At 38.4% G+C, this 27,391-nt stretch overlaps 1 protein-coding gene across 1 annotated transcript in view; it reads left to right on the top strand.

Annotated features, from left to right (window-relative positions):
• The window catches only part of UNC13C (unc-13 homolog C), a 709,455-nt gene that overhangs the window by 506,787 nt on the left and 175,277 nt on the right, over nucleotides 1-27,391 (top strand). The window contains exon 19 of the mRNA XM_081108846.1: nucleotides 17,512-17,645. Within this exon, the coding sequence (XP_080964972.1) occupies nucleotides 17,512-17,645 (134 nt within the window). The remainder of the gene's footprint in view (nucleotides 1-17,511; nucleotides 17,646-27,391) is intronic.

The raw sequence follows: 27,391 nt of genomic DNA, 5'->3' as shown, positions 1-27,391 counted from the left end.
TTTATATTGGTGGACCCCTCCTAAGCCACAGATGGCACTGGGGCACCACTACTTTACAGTTAAGAACAACGTCATCTACAGAATGGATTGTTCACAGACCTAAGAAAGGGCCTTTCTGCTTTCATGGAAATCAAGACATGTTTTCTTACCCCATCCATTTTTTTGGTGCCTTCTTAAATATCACATCTCTTTCCTATAATCAAATTAATGATCTCACCTTTCTGAAGTGACTCTTGGTGCTTTGTATTTTCACTTCTGACAAAATTGGATTTTAAAAGTGAATAAGCAGTGTGATCTAATCAGTTAGTATTTATCTTTTCTCAGCTTCAGTTTCTCTCCCTGCCCCACAATATGGTGATATATCTAATTCGTGTTTATTTTCTAATAACTACTTAATGAGTGCCTTTTGTAGGCCTAGAATTTGCACCAAATTCAGATAATTCACTCAGCAAAGGATATTTGGCCTTCTGTTGCACATAGTAGATCTAGGTCAATAATTAAATGAGCAGTTGTGATGTGTCTATGGTATGCTGCAAAGCTTCTGTTTTAGTAACTGAAACAGAACAGGTACTTTTAAGTATTGAGTTTTAGTATTATCCCTTTGATTATTATTAAAGCTGAAGAGTCTATTTCATAAAATCCAGAGAATGACTAAGTCATATAGCCTTATTGTGTTAAACAACTATAGATTTATTTCAGTTTGTTTATTAATATAGGAAGAACCATTAGAATCATATGTTCCATGAAGGAATGATTTGTTTAAACATACCTTATAAGAAATCCCAGCACTAAAAATGAAGAAAAAACAATAAATTTTTTCTAGTCACCACAATTGATACAATTGAACATCTTTGTATTTTTATATCCAAAAGTAAATTACAGAAATGGATTTTGTGCTTTAAAGGATTTTGTGCTTTAAAGGATTTGTGCTTTAATAAGCCAGAAAAAAAGTTGAGTTTTGAGTATTGGTGTCCACCATTTAAATGGTAGGGTATTACATTTTTATTTTAATGTTGGTAGTTTTGGACTGCAATTAATTGGTGTAGGGTTAATTGGCAGACTTTCCTAACTCAACAAAATATTGCCTTTTCTGAAGCTTTTTTCTTTCTTTACTTGCTAATTGCAATATACAGTAACAGCCACACTTATAACTAAATTGGTAATTGACTATTTAGATCACTGTTCCCTAAGCAACACTAAACTCATAACTAATGATTCAGACATTAATAAGAAGCAATACAATTTTTTAAATGCACCACAAATTTTATGCTTACCCAATGAATTGTTAAATCCAGAAGGAAATTCTAGATGGGTGTTATCATCTGTAAAATTTAAGGTAGAGTATGAAGAAAGCACAGCCTACTTTTGGTTATTTGCAGATAAATTATCTAATTGAAAAAATCCTTAGATTCCCTTTTGTTTATGACAGTTTTACTGATTTGCTATTTTACTAATGGTCTATAAACAACTATAAGAAGTGGTACTCAGATTAGTCAATTAAAAATTCACTCTAAAAGAGGAGTTAAGGCCTAGCTGGTGTTTCTCAGTGGCCATTGACCCATGAAACAGAAGGTCACGGTTTGATTCTAGTCAGAGCACATGCCAGGGTTGCAGGCTCAATCCCAGTAAGGGGTGTGTAGGAGGCAGCCATTCAATGTTCGTTCTGATCATTGATGTTTCTCTCCCTCACACTCTCTCCCTTAATCTCTCTGAAGTCAATTAAATAAACAAAGAGGAGCTAAAGAGAACAAAAGGATATGGGGACCAGTTTTGTGCTCTTGTAGTTGTGTGTCTTAACATTTCCTACCATTTTTAAGAAAAATGAGAGTTGATTGTATTGGAATCTTTGGATTAGAGTGTCTCAGTTTGTATGGGCAGTGTTTGGCCTTGTAATAAGAAATAATAGGCAACATTTGTTTCTTATGAGCTCATTGGTTGTATGAGCTCATAAGAAACTATCAGTTGTTGAGGTTTTCTGTGCTGTTATCACTGATGTATTATGCCACTTAGTATTTGCTTATTGCCACATTAACTAGTTCTATCTCTCTCTAAATGCAGATTAAAACAACAAAACAAAGAAAATGTATTGTAGCTTGCAGCACCTATGCAGTATGTGATCGAAGTGAGCTGATCCAATTGTTTACTGACCACATTTGACATGGCTGTTAAACAGAGAAATAGTCAATTTTAGAAAAGCAAGGCACTAGTGATTGTCTATATTTGCTAAATCTGACATAAATTTTGGAACCTTAATAACTCTCAAGCAATTTAATTCACTACATAAAATCAATAAATTCCTCCTAATGAAATATAGACATTTAAGCATACAGATAAAGTTTGCTTACTTTATCATTAAGCCTAGAGAAAAATAGTACTTGAAATCTTTTTTTTTAATATATTTTATTGATTCTTTACAGAGAAGAAGGGAGAGAGATAGAGAGCCAGAAACATCGATGAGAGAGAAAAATCGATCAGCTGCCTCCTGCACATCTCCCACTGGGGATGTGCCCGCAACCCAGGTACATGCCTTTGACCGGAATCGAACCTGGGACCTCTGAGTCCGCAGGCCGACGCTCTATCCACTGAGCCAAACCGGTTTCGGCAGGACTTGAAATCTTTAAGGCTTCTTTCAACTTTAAACTCTCTGACTCTGAACTATCTGACAGTTATATGACATCATGACAGCATCTATATGTACCTCAGTGCTAATTCTTCGCAAATATCTCCTGACTGCATCTTGACTTTCAGTCTACTTTTGACAAAACAGGAATTTGGTGTTTTCTAGTTGATCATTCTGATTTCTAAGCTGACATCTTATCATGTTTTTATTTATAGATTCAGAACTAAGCCAGCATCCCAAAGACTATTTAAAGCTTTCTGTCTTTTGGCTTATAGTAAGAACCTCACACCTTAGTATCTGGATAAGGTATAAGCATCTAAATGTCTTATAGGTATAAGAAATCTAAAATTTGGAGGGAAGAAAACCAACACTGACATAAGCATAAAAATTAAAATATCAATCTTCATTAAAAATGCAAAATTTCACCAATCATTATTTTTCTTACTTGGAATGAATGTCAAGCATTTGAAGGAAATACATAGAATAGAAGCTCTTTGGTCCAATTAAACAAATGCACTTATCTCCCATTCTTGCCATTAACATGGCTCCCTAACAAGTTCCCAAGTTAAATAAACATACCAAATTTATTTCAAAAGGTTTTTGACTGGTCTGAGGTTTATTAGCAATTCTTAGTTCACTATTCTGTTCTGAGGAAGATGTGTTATAGAAATTTTAATGAGATATAATTAAACTATACTATATAATAATGAGGTGATATGCAAATTGACCATTACACCATCACACAAGATGGCCGCTCCCATGTGGTCACAAGATGGCCAGCGGGGGGCGGGGAGGGGTAGTTGGGGGTGACCAGACTGGCAGGGGAGGTAGTTGGAGGTGATCAGGCCAGCAGGGCAGCAGTTAAGCATGGATCAGGCTGGCAGGGGAGTGATTAGGGGGTGATCAGGCTGGCAGGCAGAAGCGGTTAGGGGCAATCAGACAGGTGAGCAGTTGGGAGCCAGCAGTCCCAGACTGTGAGAGGGATTTCCGACTGCCAGTTTAGGCCCTATCCCACAGGGATCAGGATTGGGCCTAAACCGGCAGTTGGACATCCCCCACGGGATCCCAGATTGGAGAGGGTGCAGGCTGGGCTGAGGGACACTTCCCGCCCAGTGCACAAATTTCATGCACCGGGCCTCTAGTAGGTCTTATAATTCTGTTTGATATCGTTAATCTTATTTCCATTTGTAAATTTTGGATTCTCAAGATTTGTTTATAATTTACTATAGCTTTGTTTAAAGTAAAAAACTCCTTAATAATGGTATTATGTCATATCAGTGGGTTTTCTCTTACTTATACCTGTTCTCTATTAATAATACAAAAAGAATCAACTTCCTCATTTTCCTTAAGAGCCCAGGTTATTTTTAAAATTCTTTTTATTTTGAAAAATGTCCTAAATAAAAAAAAGTGAACATCTATGTTTTTAAAAAATAATAAGATAAACACCTAAGTATTTGCAACCCAGATCTAGAAAGAGATTGCCCTGATAGTATCTTGTTCCCCAGAAATAACCACTTTCATGAAGCTTATGTTAATGATCCCTTTACTTTTGATAGTACACATGTAGATATGTCTCTAAATTAATTAATATAATTTTACTTCTTTTTAAATTGATATAAATGGAAGCATACTGCATATATTCTTCTGTGTCATCCATCATCTTTTTCCTCAGCATTATGCGTTTGAGAATTATATGTACTGCTGTATGTAACAGTTGGTTTTAGCTCAGGTTCCCTGGATTCTAAGTGAATTGCATGCAGAAGTAAGTATCCTAAAGCAGTGCTGTCCAATAGAACTTTATGGAATGGTGAACGCATTCTATACCTATATTGCCTACTAAAGTAGTCATAGCCACTAGCTACATAAGAGTATTGAGCACTTAAATTAGTTTAAGTATAAATTTAAATATTAATGTCTAGTTAGTGGGGTATGGTATTAGACAGCACAGCTCTAGAGATACATACCTGTAAAGAAGTGAGAAGAGCACAATCAGGCACAGGATCAGGTAGAGGGAGGAGCTGACTTGCAATATGGTTATAGCTATAACCTCAGCCAATCCTATGGAAAGGTCTGGAGCTTGGATGGACCTTCAAACCTGTCCCCAATTGAGGCAAAACAACTGAACTTTAGTATCACAGAATAAGCCAGTCACTGGTGCTTCCTCCTGGAAGAAGGAGTAACCTTGTGGGTGTCAAATCCTTGCCTCTAAGGCAATTCCCAGTGAAGAGCACAGCAACTATCAGCCTTCAGCAGCCAGTATCACCAGAAGCAAGAGGATGCCTAGGCCCTAAAGAGGGAATGTTACCAGAGCACCACTGTATCCCCTACACAGTTGGCCACTCATTTCCAGTACTCTATGGAAATTCCATTATATAAATAAATCACAATTTATTTGTATATTCTACAGATGCTAGAGAATTGGGTTATTTCCAGTTTGGGGAAGTGTGGCTATTATAAACAACTCGAGGTCCAGTGCATGAAATTCATGTGCTGGGGGAGGGGGGGGCCCTCAGTCCAGCCTGCACCCTCTCCAATCTAGGACCCCTCAGGGGATGTCTGACTGCCGGTTTAGGCCTGATCCCCACAGGGACTGCTGGCTCCTAACCACTCGCCTGCCTATCTGAGTGCCCACTAACCACTCCCCTGCAGGCCTGGTCCCTCCCAACTGCTCTCCCCTGCAGACCCAGTCACCCCCAACTGACCTCCCCTGCCAGCCTGGTCACCCCCAACTGCCCTCCCTTGTTGGCCGGTTTGCCCCCAACTGCCCTCCCTTGCCAGCCATCTTGTGATGGCCATCTTGTGATGACATGGGGGCAGCCAACTTGTGACCACATAGGCGTGGCCATCTTGTGACCACATGGGTGTGGCCATCTTATGCAAGGGTGTGTCAGTCAATTTGCATGTTACCTCTTTATTATATAGGATGTTGTTCTAAACGTTTCTGTATGTCTCCTGGTGAGTAAGCATAAGAGTTTCTCTAGGAAATATGTCTACAAGTATGATTACAGAGAGTTAAAACATGTGCATACTTGACTTCACCATAAAATGCCAATATGTCTCCCAAAATGGCAGTCTATTTTACAAATGACAACTTTTCACTCAGTGTCAAAGTTCTGTCAATTGAGGAGTTTATTTAGATTATCTATTCTATTATTCAGAAGACATGGAAACTTTATAGGCTATAGCACATCCATTGTTGCGTGATAAATATGTGATCACTTCCCTCCTGAGTAAAGTATTAAAATAACTTTCACCCTATAGTGGTTAACAGAATTCTAAGATGACCCTCAATGAGCCGTGCTCTAGTATAATATTTTCCCCTTAAGTGAGGGCAAAACCTGTGACTTGCTTCCAGCCATTAGAGTATGGCAAATACCATAAGTCTAAAACAAAACCTAAACCTTCTAATATATTTGTATATGTTAAAGGCAAAGGGGTTTTACAGATGCAGTTAAGGTTCCCTAATCAGTTTTTCTTTGAATTAAGGAAAAGAGAGATTAAACTGGCCTATAAAGTGAGCACTGTAAAAGGAAGCTTGGGAATTTTCTGAGGTCAAGGAGATTGTCCTGCTGGCCTTGAAAATCAAGCTTCCATGAATTATAAAAACACAAGAAAATGAATTTGGACAACAACCACATGAGTTTGCATAAAGACCCTGAGCCTCAGGTGAGATCACAGCCCTGACCAACACCTGATTGCAGCCGGGAGGAACACGGAGCAGATTACCTGGTTATTCCATGCCTGGACTCCAAACCCATGGAAACTGTTTCAAGCTGCTAAAATTGTGGTTATCCTATATGATAAAAGTCTAATATGCATATTGTCCCCTTGACTGTGAGTTCGACCAGGGGGTGGGGCCAGCCAGCTGGCCAGCGGCCACAGTGCCAGCAGGTGGCCAGGGGAAAGGAGGCCCCAGCCGGCAGCCGGCAGCCACTAGGGACCCTACCCGTGCAGAATTTTATGCACTGGGCCTCTAGTTTGTTATAAAGAAATGGAAAGCAAATATGCCTGCTTAGCAGCAAATTTCTCTTTTTATAAATAACACCATTTTATTTCCTCCACCTAACTCTTTCATTATCATGGTGTTTTTTTCTAATTAGAGTGAAAAACTTTATTTTTATTTAGATAATTCTTAATCCATTGAAAACAAACACTAAGTATACTTCAAATTACTATAGTGTAGTACCCAGTAATTTCTTCCTTTCAAAGAAATTGTGTGTTTTCCATGGATGAATGTACTTTTGGGAACAGACATGAAAAGAAAATGTGGATGACACCTGAAACAGAGATAAAAAGCCTGTGGAGAGTTTACATTTTATAAAGAGCAATAGGTGTGTATTATTGCAGCTCAAACCAGCTTCTGAAACAAAAAGCTCAAATAGTAGTGATAAGTTTTACTCTCTTCTATGTCAATTCTATACAAATAGATGTTCCTGATATTTAAATGGCTCTTTTTGTCATAATTTGGTCCTCTGGAAGCAGAGCCTGAAAGAGGAACTTGTAGGTAGTTTATTTGCGACATGAACCCAGGAAAGAGAAGTTGAATATATAGGGAAAATTAGATAAGAAAGAAAGATAATACAGGGTACTACAATGAGCTGGTTATCTCTGTGGCCATCTGAAGTTCTGTTCCTTGGGAAACCTGCTGGGAAAACACATAGAATACTAGAGGCCCAGTGCATGAAATTTGTGCATGGAGTGGGGGGCGGGGGGGCTTCAGCCCGGCCTGCACCCTCTCCAATCTGGCAGTCGGACATCCTTCTCACAATCCGGGACTAGTGGCCCCTAACCGCCTCTGCCTGCCGGCCTGATGCGCCTAACTGCTCCCCTGCTGGCCTGATTACTCCTAACTGCCTCTGCCTACTGGCCTGATTACCACCTAACTCCTCCCCTGCTGGCCTGATAGTGCCCTAACTGCCCTCCCCTGCTGGCCTGATCGCCCCTAACTGCTTCTGCCTCAGCCCCCGCCACCGTTGCTTTGTCCAGAAGGACATCTGGAAGATGTCCAGTCTAATTAGCATATTACCCTTTTATTAGTATAGATACCTTTGAATTGTACCAACAGAAGATGAGGAGTGTAGTAGGTACCTCTCCAAAAGACATGTTCACTCAGAACCGCAGAATGTGACTTTATATTGAATAAGGACCTGTGCAGATATAATTAAAGTATCTAGAGATGAGAGTAAGCCTCAAATCCAATGATAGGCGTTCTAAGACACAGAGTAAAGAAGGCCATGTGATTATCAGAGACAGAGATTGGAGTTATGCATCCACAAAGCAAAGGACATCAGGGTTGCCCCCAGTTATTGGATGCTGGGAGAGAGGCATGGAGAAAAAATCCTCCAGAGCTTCCAGAAAGAATGAACCCAGCCAATACCTTGATTTTTGACTTCTCAGCTCTAGAACTGAGAGAATAAATTTCTGTTGTTTTAAGCCACCAAGTGTGTGGTAATTTGTTGTGACAGCCCTAGGAATCTAATACAGGGAGGTCGAGCCATTGATTCCTCCATACCCTCGGCCACAACTGGAGTGTGACAGAATGGCCTTTTATGACTTTATAAAAAGCCCCAGGCAGCAAAGCAGAGAGAGGTTGACACAGGTGCTTAATGTGGGACCCTGGTAACACAGATGGAATCACTCACCATAGGTACATTGAAATCAGGAGAGCTGACAGAATACGACACGATTATTATCCATAGGCGACCATTTACTCCTCCAATCAGTGATTTACGAGAACTGGATTTCTTCTACTCTGTGATTCTACCATCTTAAACATGATACTGAAATGGCTGTGCTTTTGTGTGTAGCAAAGTGGGAGAAAGAAAAGGAACACAGGGGATTGTGCATGGGAAAGTTTTAGGCTGTAGCACTTCTTGCATTCTATTGACTAGAACTCAGTCCTGTTTCCAACTGCAAAGGATGCTAGGAAATATAGTTGTCCTGGTTATCCACTGCTGTGTGATAAACATGTGACAGTGATTGGGAATTGAATGGTGGTAGGCAGAAGCGAAGGCCTCCAAGGAGACTGATTGTTAGTGAGATCTGAACACTTGTCTGTCCTTCTCCACATGGGCCTCTTCGCGGGGCCACTTGGACATTCTCACAGCTTAGTGGCTGGATTTTAAGGGCAAATGGTACAAGAGACAGGCATTGGGAGTGACCAGTTTCTTAAAACTTAGCCTAGAAGATGACACATGTCACTTCTATGTTCTATTGGTCAAAGTCACCCATATTCAAGGGAAGAAAATATAGACATTCCTTTTAACAGAAGGGTTATCCATATTTGCGGTCATCGTTTGTCCTCCGCAGTAGCCTAGCTCTGTACTCCAGGGAGAGAGAAACAGTTATGGTGAAGAGCTATTCAGTTTTGGCCACAATGTATTTCTAGCATTTATGTATGTATGTATTTATTTTATTTTATTTTTATTTTATTTTATTTTATTTTATTTTATTTTATTTTATTTTATTTTATTTTATTTTTAGAAGACAAAGATATATTTTATCAGCAATGTTAACCCACATTTTTAAATACAATCTTCAGGTAGCCTGAAAATGGGGTTTACTTGTTAGAGGTGGGGGCTGTGGTGAGAGGACCTAGAGCAGTGGTTCTCAACCTTGGCTGCACATTAGAATCACCTGGGAATCTTTTTAAAATCCTGATTTCTGGGCTCATTTCTTTGTTATGGGGTGAGGCCACCACATTAGTAACAAACAAACAGAATTTCTGGAGGATGAGGCCCAGAAATAAGGATTTAAAAAAGATTCCCAGGTGATTCTAATGTGCAGCCAAGGTTGAGAACCACTAACCGAGAGGCTTATTGGCCTGAGGTATCTACTTGCACTTCCTCATTCCACCCTTTGAGAGTTTCCCCTAACTTCTTTCTATGCTGCCTCAGGACCGCCTTTGTCTGAGCTGTGGAACTCTCTGGTACGGTGATCAGGTTGTTCACATAAAGTGAATACATCTTAACAACATTCTCCTTTGTCATTTTTTCCTCTTCTCTGTGTAAGCCTCTGAAATATTTTCACATCCTGCTTTTTTTTTTTTACTTCCTGTCTATACCTTCACACTTTGATCAGAAATGCATGTCATTTTGCTTAAGTATAATTAGTCAAATGTAAATTTAGCCTTCCAGAATTACCAAGACAAGCAATTTCAGTAAAGTCATTATGGACACTAGAGTATTCTGCTGGTTTTCTATTTGGGCAAGCAGAGTAGCAAATCTGTGAAGAGCTCAGAACTGCTTTCTCTGGAACTTCCTATTATGTCAATGTCTTATTGTCCATATTACCTAAAATTGAATGGAATTTAACAGACACTAGTTGGGACAAGCAGATGAAGGAACTATGGTGATATGAACAGTAAGCGTTTATTAATAACTTTAGTAGGAGTTTTGGGGGCAACAGGATGCTAATGGTAAAACAATGTCAATTAAGAAAGCTCTAAAACTGGGTGTGTGTGGAGGAGGGGAGAATACCCTGCTTGTGCCTATAGCTCTCAAACTGCAAATATGTGCAGAGAAGTTGTTATAGTCTCAGGAATCTAGGAAGTGTGTAGGGATTTCATATAAGCAACAATAACATTATTCTCTGAATACTTTCCTTCCCATTCAAGATATAACTCAGAATAAAAATCAGCTCAATATTATTAGTGGGAGGTAATGATTCTCATGTGTCTATAAACTATATAACCAAGTCTTAGAGTTGAGGCTATAAAGGAACAACAAAAAAACGAGTTTTTTAAGTGTGGTCTATATGCTTGTTTTCAGTTAAGAAGATGGCTGGGAATTAAGGTAACTCTGTTACTTTATCTCTGAAATGAGGGTTTTAATAGTTGCCTTTGATATTGGAAATGAATGAAGACCATCCAAATGAGAATAAGCAGAGGCTATTTATTCAGATCTTGTTATAAGAAGGAAGGCAGCCAACATCACCTTTATTTGGCAGAGACTCAAAGGCAGGCAGGGAAGTGGGACAGCTTTACAGTGAAGAGCAGGGAAAGCATCAGGACTGATGTGATTGGAGCTTGTTTGAGGGGGGAAACTGGGAGTCAGCTAATGAGAAGGGTGTTCTATGTGCTTGGTTCAGGGAGCATATCAAGTTGGGAGGGGGACAAAATATGAGGAAACTAGTAGTCATTACCAAGTCCTGACCATTCCCAGCTGACTGCTGCAGACGCTATGGTTTGGCTCCCCAGACTGGTTGTTACAAAGATTGTGGGTCAGATTTCTGTCATACATGGTCTGGCCATTGTTCATTTGAATATTCGATCTTCAAGGCTAATGATTTTGTTGTGAGGAATTGAATCAGAAATGAGTTGAAAAGATGCCTCTGTTGTTGCTTTTGGGGGTGGTGAAGTATTAGATTGTTAAGAGAAGGCAGCAGTATCTGGGAGAGAGACACAAGAAGGGTTACTCCACTGACATAAAGAAAATTCCAACTGGTTACCCCGGGCCAGAGGAAGGGGTACCTAGAGAAATTCGGTCCACGCCTACCTAGATATAGGGCGGTATAAATGTCCTTCCTTCTCCTAGCTAATAAACTGTCCACCTCGCTCTTCACAAGAATCTCAGATCTTCTGAGCACCTGAAACTTTGATCTACGTCAAAAGCTATGGATAGACTTTCCATTTTTCTAACCAGTGTACTGCCAGGGCTAAGATTTCCTTGTTCAAAGGAGGTATACAGCCAACTCAGAGTCATAGGAAGTTCCAAACATATATGAGATATCTAATTAACAGTTTAATATGAATCCATCTTGCCAACCTTTTTTGTTATCATATTTTAAGCTTCTTTCTTTTTAAATATTCAGGCCACCTCTATTTGTGTGTGTATGTGTGTGTGCGCGTGTGTGTCTTTATAGCCATGCTATCCCGATTTTTCAAATTTCTAATACCTGTAAACCTTATTGCCAAAACCTTCAATTGCCACTTACCTTCCATGAACCAGTTATCTCCCTATGCACATTGTAGCAATCACCTACTTATACACATAAATTCTGCCCTCCATTGGTCTGAGGGACAGTGAACTGGCCCCCTGTTTAAAAAGTTTGAGGACCCCTGATTTAGTGTCTTCCCCCAATCACCACATCTATATATATAAAAGCCTAATATGCAAAGTGTCCCCTTGGGAGTTTGACTGGGAGACCAGGAGTTTGATTGCTTTCGCTATGACATGTGCTGACCACCAGGGGGTGGCGTGGAATGAAGGGAGGCCCTGGTTCGCAGCTGGAAGGAAGGCCCCAGCCAGCAGACCAAAGGCCCCTATCAGCTCTGATCGCCTGCCAGGCCTAGGGACCCTACCTGTGCATGAATTCATGCACCAAGTCTTTAGTATTCTATTAAATACAAAGTATAATTAAGTTTATTTATTAAAAATTGGTTCTTTATTACCTGTGTTGACCAATTTGCTTATGATGTGCCTTGATGTAGTTTTCTTCATTTTATGTGTATAAGTAGGTGATTGCTACAATGTTTAAAAAGTTTGAGGACTCCTGATCTAAATGCTTAACACCATCTGCTGTCTTTCTACCTTTCTCACTTCCTACTCCCTCTTCCCTCTTGCCTTCCATTTCCCTTCTTTCTTCCTCTGGACCAAAGTAAATGTTTGTTCCAGCATTTCAACCATTCTTGTCAAACACTCAAATTTGTTTCTCCTTTCCTCCATCATTGCCCTCCAGTAGCAAACCCAACACTCTTTCCTTGGCATCTGCATTTAGTACTGGAGAGAACTCACGATGAGGTAGAGCCGTGTCACCCTACGTTCGTGACCCCCTCTCAGCAGAGCCCCCAAGCTGCCTGGCAGTGTCATTATGGGTTCAATCAAGGCTCTCTCCTATTCCTTAAGGAGCTATTTCAAACCTTTACTCCCTACTCCTCCTCTTCTCGCAGGATGGAAATTCCTGGCATTTCTTGTTCCCAATCAACAAGATTTATCTGTAAGACTCTTTATCAACTCCAGGGATAGTATGTTTTTCACTTATATTTGAGGCTAATCTTCCCACATGCACACTAGATCCCATTCTCTCCCATTTCAACAGAGGCCTCGTTTCCTGTCTATGCCTCTCTTCAAATGTTTTTATTCTTTCTGTGTTTTAGAATTTCCCCCCAAGGTTTTATTTATAACCATCAATTCTCTTCCCTCTCTTTGAGTAATCTTATTTACGCCATAATTTCAACTACCATTTATATCCTAGAATTCTTCTATCTATATTGAATAGTCCAGAATACTTTTTCATGCAAGACCAATCTACTTAATTACCTTCTGAATATTCCACTTGGTTTCTCTCTCTCTTCCTTTTCACCAACTAGGCAATGAGTTGTATCAATTTTACTTGACTCTTTTATACATTTAATTTCATTAAATTTACTGCTACTACCAAGTCATTTAAAGAAACAAATGTGATTAAATATTCCCATGTTTTAAATCATTTAATGAAGTTTGGTTTAAATGCAGATTCCTTAACATGACACACAAAGTACCTCAGGATTTAAAGGCATCTCTCTCTAGAGCCTCCGCCCTCCCCCAAGTGTTTTCAGAGGCACATTTATTCTGAGGAAAATTTTGCAACATGGAGTGTGGAAAATAGGAGGGAGCACAGGGTTTATCAAGTTCAAATACATTTGAGAAACTAATGCTCTAGTATTAGCTCTCAGAGCAGTTGTTCTCAATCTGAATCAGCAGTGACAGAATTACTTGAGACTTCATTATATATGCATATTCTCAAGCCTGACCTTAGACCTACTGCATCAGGAACTCTGTGGGAAGGGCTTAGCAATCTGTATTTTAGCAAGCCTTCCCAGCAATGCTGATACCTATGCTCTCCATGACAGGGTGGATCAGTTGGTTGGAATGTCATCTCATACAACAAAAGGTTGTGAGTTTGATTCCCAGTCAGGGCACATGCCAAGGTTCTGAGTTTGATACCTAGTCAGGAAACATTTGGGAGGCAACTGTTCAGTTCTTCAATTCTCTCTCTCTCTCTCTCTCTCTCTCTCTCTCTCTCTCTCTCTCTCTCTCTCTTCCTCTCTCTAAAATCAATGAAAATAGCCCTGCTGCATGGCTCAATGGTTGAGCGTGGACCTGTGAACCAGGAGGTCATTGTTCGATTCCCAGTCAGGGCACATGCCCCAGTTGCAGTCTCAATCCCTGATGTGGGGAGTACAGGAGTCAGCAACCAATGATACTCTCTCATCATTGATGTTTCTATCTCTTTTTCCTTCTCCCTTCCTCTCTGAAATCAATAAAAATATATTTTAAAAAATAAAATCAATGAAAATATATCTTAGGGTAAGGATTAAAAAATTACATATGCCCATTGAACAAACAGATAGAATGTCACAGAAATATAGCAATCTTAGAAGTGTTGCATAAGTCTTACTATCATGAAGGTATCATCTATTATTTCAACACTTTTGTTTTTTTCACATAACAGTTCTTGCTATATGTTGATCTTTTCTTGGAGCATCTTCATATTTTCTTATTTGAAATTATGAAGGTATCGTATACATCTTACCAGCTTGTCTGTACACGCTTTTTTTGGTGCTAAATTATCCTTTTTAAACATGACTATTGAATACTTTATTCATTTGACCCCAGCAACTTTGCACTTTCAAAAATTCCTCTCCTCATTACACTGTCACAGATTTTCTTTCAAGTTTTTTTCCTCAATAGTCTATTAACAAAATATATTTTAGTTGCTGTAATAATGATGACCAAAATTAAAATTGAAGTACTAAATCATAGTTTTATATTTATTGTACTTTGTTTGTTGTTATTAAGTTTATAATACTTGAATATCATGTAAATATATTATAAACTATATTATTATAAGTACTAATTTTTATAAGTTTCAATAAATATTAATGTACTTATTATCTTTTTAAAAATGTTTACTATCATTATTTTAATTTTTCCAATCCTAAGTCAAATGCCCTAGTAGACCTCAAGGAGAATAATAAAGTCTTACTTAGAAAATGTAATCCTTAATATATCAGGTATATATTCTAATATACCTCATTGTACCCTATTATTTAATTTTTTATTTACTTTTTTAAATACTATTTTTAAATATGTTTTAATTCATTTGAGAGAGAGAGAGAGAGAGAGAGAGAGAGAGAGAGAGAGAGAGAGAGCAACATCAATATGAGAGAGAAACTTTATTCAGTTGCCTTCCCTACACACCCTGACCACAATTGAACAGCAACTCAGGTATGTACACTGAATGGGCATCAAACCAAGGACCTTTTAGTGCATGGGAGGATGCTCAACCAACTAAGCCCCACTGGCCAGGCCTGTACCCCATTATTTTAAACATATTATATTAAGATGCACTAGTCCTTCTGGCCAGTGGGGCTCAGTTGGTTGAGTATCGCCCCATGCATCCACATGTTACTTATTCAATTCCCAGTCAAGGCTGGGGTTATGGGCTGGGTTCCTGGTAGGTGGTGTGCAGGAGGCAGTGAATTAATATTTTGCTCTCACATAGATGTTTCTCTTTCTCTCTCTCTCTAAAATTCAATTTAAAATCTTTAAAAACAATGCACTAATAAAATAGGGAAAACCTGATTTATGATATTGCTCTGTGGTATGTAAAAACTTAGTGATTCAGCATTCCATTTGGTTTATTTTGGTGCAACATACAGAATATGATGCAAAACATTGTACTATCAAAAATCTTCTAATGTCACGAAAAAGAGTAATGGGAGTATAATTTGTGACTTTAGAATTAATGCATATTCAACTATGTACTTTAGTCTCTCCTCCTTTCCATATGATACTCTGCAGAATGATGATAAGTGACTGTGATGTTAAATGTGTCATCTATAGTCATTTCCTCTCATTTAATTATATTACTTGACATAAGTTAGACATACAGTTTGGCTATGTGCACATCATGATGATGAATGATAATATTCTAATATAGTCTACCATGGCCATCAGAACTAATTTTATTTATAACCTTCACAACTCACCAGTCTCTCTGATTTCAAACTACATCATAGAGATGGAAATCTATTGATCTTAATGTAATGAGTAAATAATTACATTATTATGACAACAACAATGTCCTGTTCACAAAAGAAAGAGAAATTTTAATAGAAAATGTAATTTAAAAGTAGGTAAGGCTTGCTCAGCCAGTGTTGCTCAGTGGTTGTCCATAGACCCATGCACCATGAGGTCACCAGTTTGATTCCTGGTCAGGACACATGCCTGGGTTGTGGGCTTGATCCCCAGGAGGGGGCATGCAAGAGGCAGCTGTTTGATGATTCTCTCTCATCATTGATGTTTCTCTCTCTCTCTCTCTTCTTCTCCCTTCCTCTCTGAAATCAATTAAAAAAGAAATATATAAAAATTTAAAGTAGGCAAGGCTGAATATTTGTAAGCCAGCATTGCTGCTTTTATCTTCTAAAAGATCTACTGATGTGCCTTCATGTACCTCAGGAATTGTAAAGGGAAGCCTGCCAAGGACTTTCAAGTGGTTCGCAGGGACCAGACATACAAGGTTCTTAAGATCCTTTGAACGCTGCGTATTGTTCACTCTGGCAATTTGAAATAATTTGTGCCAGCCACTAATTTCCTGACTATTTTAATTTTGCTTTCCAACTTTTAATATCTGTTGCATTTTGAGCACAAAGGTTAATCAGCAGCACTTGAAGGCACCCTAGAAAATTATGTGTCCCTAAAGGAACATTATAGTCTGTGTGTGGAGGTCTGTAATAGTCAGTGGATTCCACAAAGGGCTGTATTTTAACTTAAGTGAGAATAATAATTGGGTGATGACTCAGCCAAATCTGGTTACATGTCTTTGGCAGCATTAAAAGATCTACATACAACCATTCAGCAGAGGGTAGCAGATTTTCTGATAAGACTTGGTAGTTAAATATGACAATTGGTTGGGCCAAATATAATCTAATCTACCTTTTATAACAGGAATCCCATGAAATTTCTGAGCCACAAATTAAAGTTTTCAGATATTCTGGACCTAGAAACTTGTAAATAATTTAGCAAAAAACAGTAAACGAAGCCATCTTTCCTTTATCAGTTTTTTGTGCCTAATTTTAAAAAGTAAATGTAAAAGTGCTGTAAGAAGATTATCCACCAAACAAAATAACTAGCATAACTTTTCAGTATGTTTGAAAGAATTACATGCATTCAATATGAAGTTTATATGTGAAACTTTCAGGATTATTATTGTACTTTATTAATCTCAATGTAAATTTAGACCATCATGGGCTACACTCTTCTTTCTAGAGGTGAGAGTTGGAGATTCAGTCGGTATGGTAAATCAAGGATTCAAATATCACACACACACACACACACACACACACACACACACACACACACAGTCTTCCGAAGTTTTAGTTAACTAGATACATTTGTAAGTGGAATAAGAGAGTTATGGGCCATGCATGTAACGTGTATATATTATAGAATCTAATAGTACTGACTTTGTTACCAGGCAGCCTTGCGTTCTGCCCACTTGCTACCAACTTGACTTTGAACAAAATATTTCGGCAGGATAAATTTTCACACACAGCCATAACACACACACACACACACACACACACACCTTTGTATACAAAGAATTCAACCTTTCTCTGTGGGTGAAGCCCCATAAAAAGGATAATTTCCACAATAATAATTCTTAAGACTATAGTCAGAAGAAGAGAAACAATTACTCCAGAAACAAAGCATTTTGAAATAAAGCCTGGCCACTATCTTATGGGGTCTTATTTAATGTAGAAAGGAAATCTGAATTTTGTAGTTTTGCCTCACATGATCTAAGAATTTTTTCATCACATTTTTCTCTGATCCTCCTGTTTGACAGTGACGTCTAACTAAAGTCACACCATTTAACTTTTTTTTTTATGTTATGTGACCCGTGAGCAGAGTAAGAAACAGGACATTCCTCGGGAAGAGCAGGGACCAACCACCAAGAATTTGGATTTTTGGCCCCAACTTATTACCCTGATGGTCACTATTATTGATGAGGATAAAACTGCCTACACACCTGTCCTGAATCAGTAAGTACACTGCTTTACAAATGAATTGATTTTATTCAACTAAATTAAAATAAGTATTTTAAATACAGTTTATAATCTCATGACAATGACAGTGGCACACAGAAGGAAATATCTTTGTTTTGGTTTCTATTGTTGTTTTTAATGTCAGATTTAGTGTCACATTTCTTTCTGTGAGTTAACCACTGGTCTGCTTTCTGATACTATAAACTAGTTTAGAGATTTTATCCTTTTTAGCAAAGGAATCATAAATTATATATATTATTTTGTTTGTTTTTTTCACCCATATTTTGAGATCCATCCAGATCATATTGTCAATATTTCATCTTCTTTTATTTCTGAGTAATATTCCACTACATGGATATACCACAAAATGTGTGTCCATTCAAATATTAGGGTTAGGTTTAGGGTTAGTGACACCATTGTTTGTTTGTTTTTTAGATTAGGTTGCTTTGAATATTTGTTTATAAGTTTTTGCATAGACACACTATTTCATTTCATGTTGTAGGTACATTTTTGATATTTCTTTAAACTGCCAACATGCTTTACAAAGTGGCTATACATTGCCAACCCTTGGTATAATTGGACTTTAATTGTAGTTATTTAAATAGTGTACATTGGTAGCTCACTGTGGTTTTAATTTGTGCTTTTCTATATGTTTGTCTTCTGTATATGCTGTGATATAGAGTTTAAGATTCTTTGGAATTTTTTCATATGTTTATCTAATATCTTAAACTCTGCTTGTTAGAGAAATTATCCTTCCCCCTTTGAATTACTTTGGCAACTTTGTAAAATTATCAATTTAAGTATATGTGTGTTTATTTCTGTACTCGGTTCCATTGATCTATTGATTCATACATTGGTAAAGTAGTGATAAATGTCTTTGGCTTTAGTTTGGAAAACTATCGCTCCCTCAATTATGGAAGAAAATTTTGCTAAATAGAATATTCTTGTTTGACAGGTATTTTTTTTTCCAGCACTTTTAATATATCATCTCACTCCCCTCTTACCTGCAAAATTTTTGCTGAAAATCCACTGATAGCCTTATGGGGATTTCCTTGTATGTAACAAGTTGTTTTTCTCTTGCGGCTTGTAAAAGTCTCTCTTTGTCTTTTATATATTCTTTGTTGAAATTCTCACTGTGTTCATGCATTGATTTCCTGACATCAGTGAGCATTTTTATGACCATTATCTCAAACTTCCTATCAGGCAAATCACTGACCTTCATTTCATTAAGATCAGTTTCTGGTAATTTATCTTGTTCTTTTGTCTTAGATATCCCCTCGCACCTTCACTTTTCTTGACTATGTGTCAGTTCTGAACTTTAGATAAAATTGCCTATGAAGCATCCATCTTATATAAAAACTGCTGTTTGAAATTCTAACCCTGCTATTTTGGCTCCTGTAAACGTTTGCTTATTTAAATAATAAGGAAAATAAGACTACTCCCATTCCAGAGAGGCCATTAACCTTCCCCAAATGAAGTTATCAGTGCTGGTGCCAGGCAAGGCCTTTGGTTGAGGTCTCAAAACCCCAGCACATAGGGCTCTTTAAGGACTTGCAAAGGGGACCAGAAAAAAAACCTTATTTGGGAGACAAAGAGCTGTAAAAAGTATAAATAGGAAAGGGTCCTCCATGTTTTTTGCCCAGAATTTGAAAGACATTTTTCTCTGGGCCCACATGTAATAATAATGATAATAATAATAAAGTGTAACTCCATTTCTCTGAGCATTGCTTGGTTTTCTCCCGTCTTCTGTAACACCTAGACTTCACAGAGTGGTCTTCTCAATCAGTGCAGCCCGAGCTTGGGTTGTCTCTCAAACCTTTATGATAGTCCAAGCTTCTGTCTTTGTTTTTAGTGGCTCCCACAGCTGAGGGTGTACCCAGGCCTATCGCTGTCCCGAAGGGGAGGAATGCAGCCAGCCCGGATGCAGGCTAATTAGAAGCCAGACCCTGGGGCAACAGCTGGGAAAGAATATAATTAAGCTCCTTCCAGGGAGAAACTGGAAGATGGGCACTTTTTCCTGCTCTGCTCTACACTGAGCCCAGGAATACAGCCACAGGGGTAGGAGGTGGGGAAGAGGATACACCTGCACCTACTGCAAAGTTGCTTATTTGTTTGCTCTAGTCCTGTGGGACTTGTGAATGCAAGCCCTATTAGTATCAGAGCTGGGTGATTTGAGGACCTGTCTCTCTGGTGGTAGCCAGAAAAGTTGGGGCACTCTCCTTTTAGGAGGTGCTGGCATTGTAATTTTGTTGTTGGAACAAGCTAAAGGGAGAACACAGAAGAAGTGCCCATCGGCATTCCTGTGCTCTGGGGAGGATCTCAGCCATCCTCCATGGTGGGCAAACTGCGGCTCGCGAGCCACATGTGGCTCTTTGGCCCCTTGAGTGTGGCTCTTCCTAAGCCTTAGGAGTGCCCTAATTAAGTTAATAATAATGTACCTACCTATATAGTTTAAGTTTAAAAAATTTGGCTCTCAAAAGAAATTTCAGTCGTTGTACTGTTGATATTTGGCTCTGTTGACTAATGAGTTTGCCAATCACTGCCCTAGATCAGTGTCCTCAACCTTCCTAATGCCGCGACCCTTCAATACAGTTCCTCATGTTGTGGTGACCCCCAACCATAAAATTATTTCTGTTGCTACTTCATAACTGTAATTTGCTACTGTTATGAATCATAATGTCAATATCTGATATGCTATATGTGTTTTCTGATGGTCGTGAACCACAAGTTGAGAACCTCTGCGCCTAGATGCATGTTAAATTAGAACCCAAGCCCCCAGGCATCAGCTTGCAAAGAATGCTGTCCAGCCCCTTCCAGGGAAAGACTGGGAGATGGACATTTTTGCCTATTCTTTCTAGACTGAGCCTCCGGGGGACAGTTGCAGGAAGTGCTCATGCACACATTGATAACAGCTTCTTTATTTGCTATGGTCCTATGAGTCTTATGTACACAAGCACTGTTAGCTTTCAGAACTAGTTGTTTCAGGAGTCCATCCCTCAGATGGGAGTCTTAAAAGTTGAGGTACTAAGTATGCAGTCCAAACACTTCAGTACTCGGAGAAGCTGGAGGCTGGGGAATCCCTCCTAGCTATATGGCACTGTGTGGGGAGGGGGTGGGGGAGAAGGGATTAATAGCAAGACTGTGTCTCAGCCTTATGTCATTTTGTCGTGGGAATTTTCTCATTTACCTGATATGTAGGAGTCACTCAGCTAGTGTCTCAATTTTTCTCAGAGGAATTGCTCCATGTATAGTCATATGTTTAGTACATCCCTGGGTGAGGGAAGTTCAGGAGCTTCCTTTTCACCATTTTGGTTTTCCCAAACCTACTTGTTCTTAAGTTTTTGTAGTTTGTGTCTTTAAAAAAATTTTTTTATTTAATCTAAGTGGTCAGATTTACTATCATATGATTACTCAGGACATTTTGTATTATTCTTTTAATGTCTATAAATGTCTGAATAATTTCCCCTTTTAATGTCTGAATAATTTCCCCTTTCTCATCTTGTTACAGAATTTACCAGGGGACCGAAATATACACAGGAGTACTAGGAGACACAGGAAAAACCCATTTATTTTCAGATGTTTCGCATGTACTAGTACAATGACTCAAGGGAGACTGTTTCTCTCCAAATCCTGATCAAACCAATATGGAGGAAGCTCTCCCTTTATACTTTTTGGTTTCTTTGTCCCCCAGATAAGGATCAGACTTCCAGACCTTTTGCGGGCTTTGCAAGAAGCCCCATGTGTTGGTATGGGGGCCGTGAGACCACACCTAAAGGTCTGGCCTGTCACCAGCACTGAAAACCTCCTCTGGGGATTGTGTATTGTTCATGGTTTATGGCCTCTGTAAAATGGGAGTACTTAGGTAAACAGGTCTTGTAAGACCAGATAATGGAGGAAGGGGCAGTGACTAGACTATAAGCTAACAGGAATGTGCATTACATTACTGGCACAGATTCAGATTACTAGCCCTCACCCCCCAAAAAATGTCTTATTTTTCCCATCATTCCCCCCTCATTGATCCTCATTATTGATATTTTATATAGCCTCTCATTTTTTCCTGTCCAACTGGCTAGACATTTATTAATCTTCTGAAAATGAAACATTTTGGCTAATTAAAACTCTATTGTTTTTGTTTTAAAGTAAACCAGTTTCTTTTCTCTTCTTTATTACTACTAGAGGCCCAGTGCACAAAAATTTGTGCACTCAGGGAGGTCCCTCAGCCCGGCCTGTGCCCTCTCGCAGTCTGGGAACCCTTGGGGGATATCCACCTGCTGGCTTAAGCCTGCTCCCCTGGGGATAGGGCCTAACCTGGCAGTCAGACATCCCTCTGGCAGCCCGGCAGCCCTCAGGGGATGTTCACATGCCAGCAGGGAGCAGGCCTAAGATGCAGTCGGACATCCTTAGTGCTGCTGAGGAGGCAGGAGAGGCTCCCACCACCACTGTTCTGCTGGCAGCCATCAGCCTGGCTTGTGGCTGAGCAGAGCTCCCCCTGTGGGAGCACACTGACCACCAGGGGGCAGCTCCTGCATTGAATGTCTTCTCCCTGGTGGTCAGTGTGTGTCATAGTTACCAGTGATTCCCAGTAGTTCTGCTGTTAGGGTCAATTAGCATATTGCCCTTTTATTATATAGGATTATTATTATTATTATTTGTAAGTGGAGATAACTGTTAAAAGGCTACAGCAGTAATCCAGTAAGAAGATTTAAGGGCTTTATGTAAGATGATAGAGAAATAGGATCACATTTGAGAAATATTAAGGAGATAAATGGAAATTTAAAAATTTATTTTATTTTATTTTATTTTATTGCTAATTGCATTAAATGGAGTGTTTAGGGAGAAGGTTGACACAATAAAGATGCTGTAGTTACGAAGGCACCATTAATTGAGATTGTAAATTTAGGAGGAGGTATCAGATTTTGAAAAGTACAGATTTTAAAAAAAGGAAGTACTTAGTGAGCTACACTTGGACATGTAGAGATTTGGCTACCTGTGTGACTTCCATGAATTCTATGCAATAGGAAATTTTATACTTAGATGCAAAAGTCCTTTAGACTGACTTCAACCACATGTATAATATAGGGGCGGGGGGTTCACTATATATGACTGGAAGTATGAAATCTTATTTTTTTAAATACTCAGAAAATTTTACTCTCAGTTCATTTAAATTATTGTGACTCTACATTACTTTTTTTTCTAATGCTGACCAAAATATTAGCAAAAATATGTTTAATCAATTCTATGATCCTGTTTGTTTACATGTATTTTATTATTGTCTGTAGTTTTTTTTTTTCATTTCCTCTAAAGCTATACATACAGTTAAGACTCAATTTAGTTTCCCTCTGAGTAAGAGTACATATTAGAGGACTCAATGTGTTAACTAGAAAAGGTTCCAATTTTCTAAAATATGGTATTTTATTTGCAAAAAAATAATATATCATGAATTTATTTTCTCATGGCTGTGGGATGAGTCAGAACATGAGTTTTGAACTAGACATCTTAAGAGATAGTATATTTCATTTTCACAGTGAGGGGAGTGGATTGAAGCTACTTTGACCAAGGATTTACATCTTATTCTTTCTGTTTTGGAACTAAAGGTGTTCAAAGTATTCAAGTTATTGATTTATTTGCTTGCACTATGGCTTCCATAAATTATTTCTATATTTTAAAAATTGTTGCAAATGTATTCATCATACTAAAAATTATAGACTATATAAATAAGTCATATATCCATCACCCAAATTCAACAATTCCCAAGATTTTGTCATATTTTCATGTATATTCTTGAGATTTCTTTTTCTTTTCTTTGCTGTTATCTTAAGCAAACCTCAGACATTATTTTATCCCTATGTACTTCAGTATTCATCTCTAAAATATTGGTGGCTATTCTCTTGCATATCACAATGTCACAATTACAATTAACATTAATAGTAATGCCTTGGTAGCATGTCCTCCCTGTTCCGTAATCAAATGCCACTGCTTTTCTTTAAAAATGCCTTTTTACATTTGGATTGTTTTAGTCAGGGTTCAGTAAGGTCCACATGCTACCTATGGTTGTTATGTGTCAGAAGTCTCTCTCCCTGGGCTTCAGCTCCCATCCCTTTTTGTTTATCCATGCTACTGACTTAAAGAAGCTATGTTCATTGTCCTTTAGAATGTTTCACATTCTAGATCATTCTGCTTGCCAATTTATGATTAAGTTGTTCCTCTGTATTTGGTAATTTACATAATTAGCATTAATAGCTCTAGAGGCTAAACTTTCAGGTTCCTTTTATTCTTTTTCCCCAAGAATACATCACAGGTGACTCTGTACTTCATACTTCATCACATCAGGGGTCACATTAAGTCTGACTGTTCCCCTTGGTGAGGCTAAGACTGATCAGTGCTGACAGCTTGATCCCTCAATTCCCAAGTTTTCTGTTGATCTCTCTTCTATTGTACTTATTTATTTATAATCACTTCAGAATCAGTTATTCTATTAGGGACTACAAAATTATGATTTTATAATATCATTCCTTCCACATTTATTGATTTTTCTGAAAAGAACTTCCCTTCATTAATTCAGGATATTTAGTTGGTTATCCTGAAGTAGAATAAGTACAGGAAAGATAGGGAAAATGTTTAATTATTTATTTTATCTTACATATTTTTCCTTCTGTTCTTTTCCTACTCTTTTTATTTTATCATTTTCATCAATATTACCATTTAAATTTGACAAATAGTATTGAATATACTATATATGCCAGGCACTATGCAAAGTTGTGGCCCCAAAATTAATTGGGAAAGAGATAAATACAAAATTAAATATGGGTCTTAAGCTGGCTAGTCGTTGTGACTTCCACATTCACAAGTCATTCTGGGATTTAATTCCTCCCCTCACAGTCCCTTGTTGAGGTAACCTAGTGAGAAAAGCTAGATTTGCTCTCTCTACCTAGACTGAGAAATCCAGGGAATGAGACAATTGACAAATAGGCATTGAAAGTTTACAAGTTTGTAAACAGCTGTAATAAGTGATCCAAAATTAACAATAAATCAAAATGATGTATAGATAGAAGCCAGCGGATTAACAGTGTTGAAAGAGAAGGCAGTTGTCAGTGGAAAAACAGAAAGGATGAAATGGAAAAGCATACATGATGAGAATAGCTGAGTCATGGTGTGGCTGGACATCTTGAGTGAGGATCCCATCTGCAGTCACTTGCTGCACTAGCCAGGCTGCCTTCAATTCTGAAGGCGATTCTTGTCCATGGTTTCATGAGATCTGACTGTACTAGATGTTGTCCCACCTGTTAGACTGAGTTCAGCTTTCCTTAGGTTCTAGAACAATATGGAACTGTAGTGTAGTCTTGTTTCTCCATTATGCTAAATACGCTTACAAAAATTACCTTTTAATTATTTGTAGTTACTTGAGTCTATGTCACTTATAACCAAAATAGAATAATTAACCCAGCATGATAATATATGGAACAACATATATATTTCCACTATAGTTGCAGCAAGTTGTTATTGAAGTATAAAGGAATGCTTTAATTTGAATAGACAAACAATTTATATTATACAAGCAATCTGTAGAGCTAAGGTTTACAATGGGAGAATGGATAATTTTAAAAAATCTTTTAAAATCTAAAATCTACACTAAAACTACCCGAATAAAGGTACAAAAAAATAATGTAAATCATTTTGTAAATCAAGTTGTTGTTTTTTCATGCTAACTACAGCCATTTTTGAATTTTAAGACAGATCACGTTTTTCTTTACAAATGCCCCAAATAATACATTATCTGGAAAGAATAAGAATATTTTTTTAAGAGCACAAGAACACTGTTCTAAGAATGCTTACTAAGAATTGTACTAAGTCAACCACTTCTGAAGATTTCAGTGTTCAGTTAGTTCCCTCCCTAACTGTACACAAAGGAAGAAAGAAAAGGTTCATCTTGGATTTTTTGATGTTTATCATGTTAGCTAGATGATTTAGGCAAAACTAGACATCTATATGTTATCATTATCATCACTGTATAGGGAACTATAGGGAATTAACTGGAACCAGGCAATGTACTAAGCACTTTTACAATTTAATGTTTAAGTTAATCCTAAATTTAATTCTAATGACATCAGTACTGTTATCCCCAAATCCAGGTGATAAAACTGAAGCACAGTGGGGCTAAGTAACTTTTCCAAGATTACATATCTAGTAAGCGACAGAATCAGAATCTAAGCAACCCTTTGAATAAACAAAAATGATTAATTGTAAGAAAAAGATCCCATATGTAAGATGACTAGAGGCCCGGTGCACAAAATGTGTGCACTCGGGTGGGTCTCTCAGCCTGGCCTGTGCCCTCTCACAGTTTGGGGCCCCTTGGGGCCCCTTCCTCCGGCTGCTGGCACCAGTTTTCCTCCGGCTCCCGGAACCCAGGCCTTTGCTCTTTGCCGGGAGGGGCCAGCGCAGTGGGTGAGGGGCTTAGCTCCTGGCTCACTACGCGTGGGCCCTGGAGGCGTGGCCGAGGCCTTCGTGGTGGGCTTCCCTCTTTGCTTTTCGCTCGCCATGCCAGCCTTTGCTTGCTGCTCCTGCCCGGGGCCAGCTGGCTTTGCTCTGTTGCTTGGCGCCTACTTATGCAAATTAACCGCCATCTTTGTTGGTGGTTAACCACCATCTTTCTTGGCAGTTAACCACCATCTTTCTTGGCAGTTAATTTGCATATCACCCTGATTAGCCAATGGGAAGCATAGCGAAGGTACAGTCAATTACCCTTTTTGTCTTTTATTAGATAGGTTGGGCATCAACCCTTTAGTCCAACTGAAACATTGTTGATGCTTTGATGATTAATCTAGATTTGATCATGATAAACAATTAATAATAGTTACTCACAAGAAGATAAAAATACCAGACATACCATACAGTACCATGTACAGTGGCATATAAACCAATAGAAAAAAAAATGTATGCACCCTTACAGAATTTTTCCTCAAAATTCACTGTTTTTAAGTACTTTGCTTCCAGAAAAATTGGGATTTCCTTTATGGATTAGGTGCCAGAGATGTCAGAATTGAGGCCCCCATTTAATAACTCTATGGAATCTGACAGCATACATTTCTATGTCTACCTTCATTTATTTTATATCCTCATTTTTCTTTAATTTCTCTACTTTTCAGACAAATCTTATTTTATTATAGTCATTTTTACAAAATCTTAATATTTTTGTATGAGGTATATAAAGTAGTCCCCCCTTATATGCATTTTTGCTTTTCGCAGTTTTAGTTACTTGCAGTAAGCTGTGGTACTAAAATAAGTAGAAAAGTCCAAAAGTAAACAATTTATAAATTTTAATTTGTGCACCATTTTGAGTAGCATGATGAAATCTCACAATGTCCCACTCCCTTCTGCCCCAGACGTGAATCCCATCTTTGTTCAGAGGATCCACACTGAATAAGCTACTTGCCCATTGGTCACTTGGTTACTGTCTGGGTTATTAGTTCTACTGTTGTGGTAGCTTAGTGCTTGTGTTCAAGTAACCCTTGTTTTACTTAATAATGGCCCCAAAACCATTCACATAACTTTTATTATAGTATACTAGAGGCTTGGTGCACGAAATTCGTGCATGGGGCAAGGGGGGGGGGCTCCCTTAGCCTGGCCTGCACCCTCTCACAATCCAGGACTGCTGGCTCCTAACTGCTCACCTGCCTGCCTGCCTCATCGCCCCTAACCCCTCTGCCTGCCTGCCTCATCACCCCAAACCACTCACCCGCCTGACT

Source organism: Myotis nattereri (assembly GCF_964212035.1).
Source record: "Myotis nattereri genome assembly, chromosome: 1".
NCBI classification, from domain to species: domain Eukaryota; kingdom Metazoa; phylum Chordata; class Mammalia; order Chiroptera; family Vespertilionidae; genus Myotis; species Myotis nattereri.
This window is presented reverse-complemented; position numbering and strand designations above follow the sequence as displayed.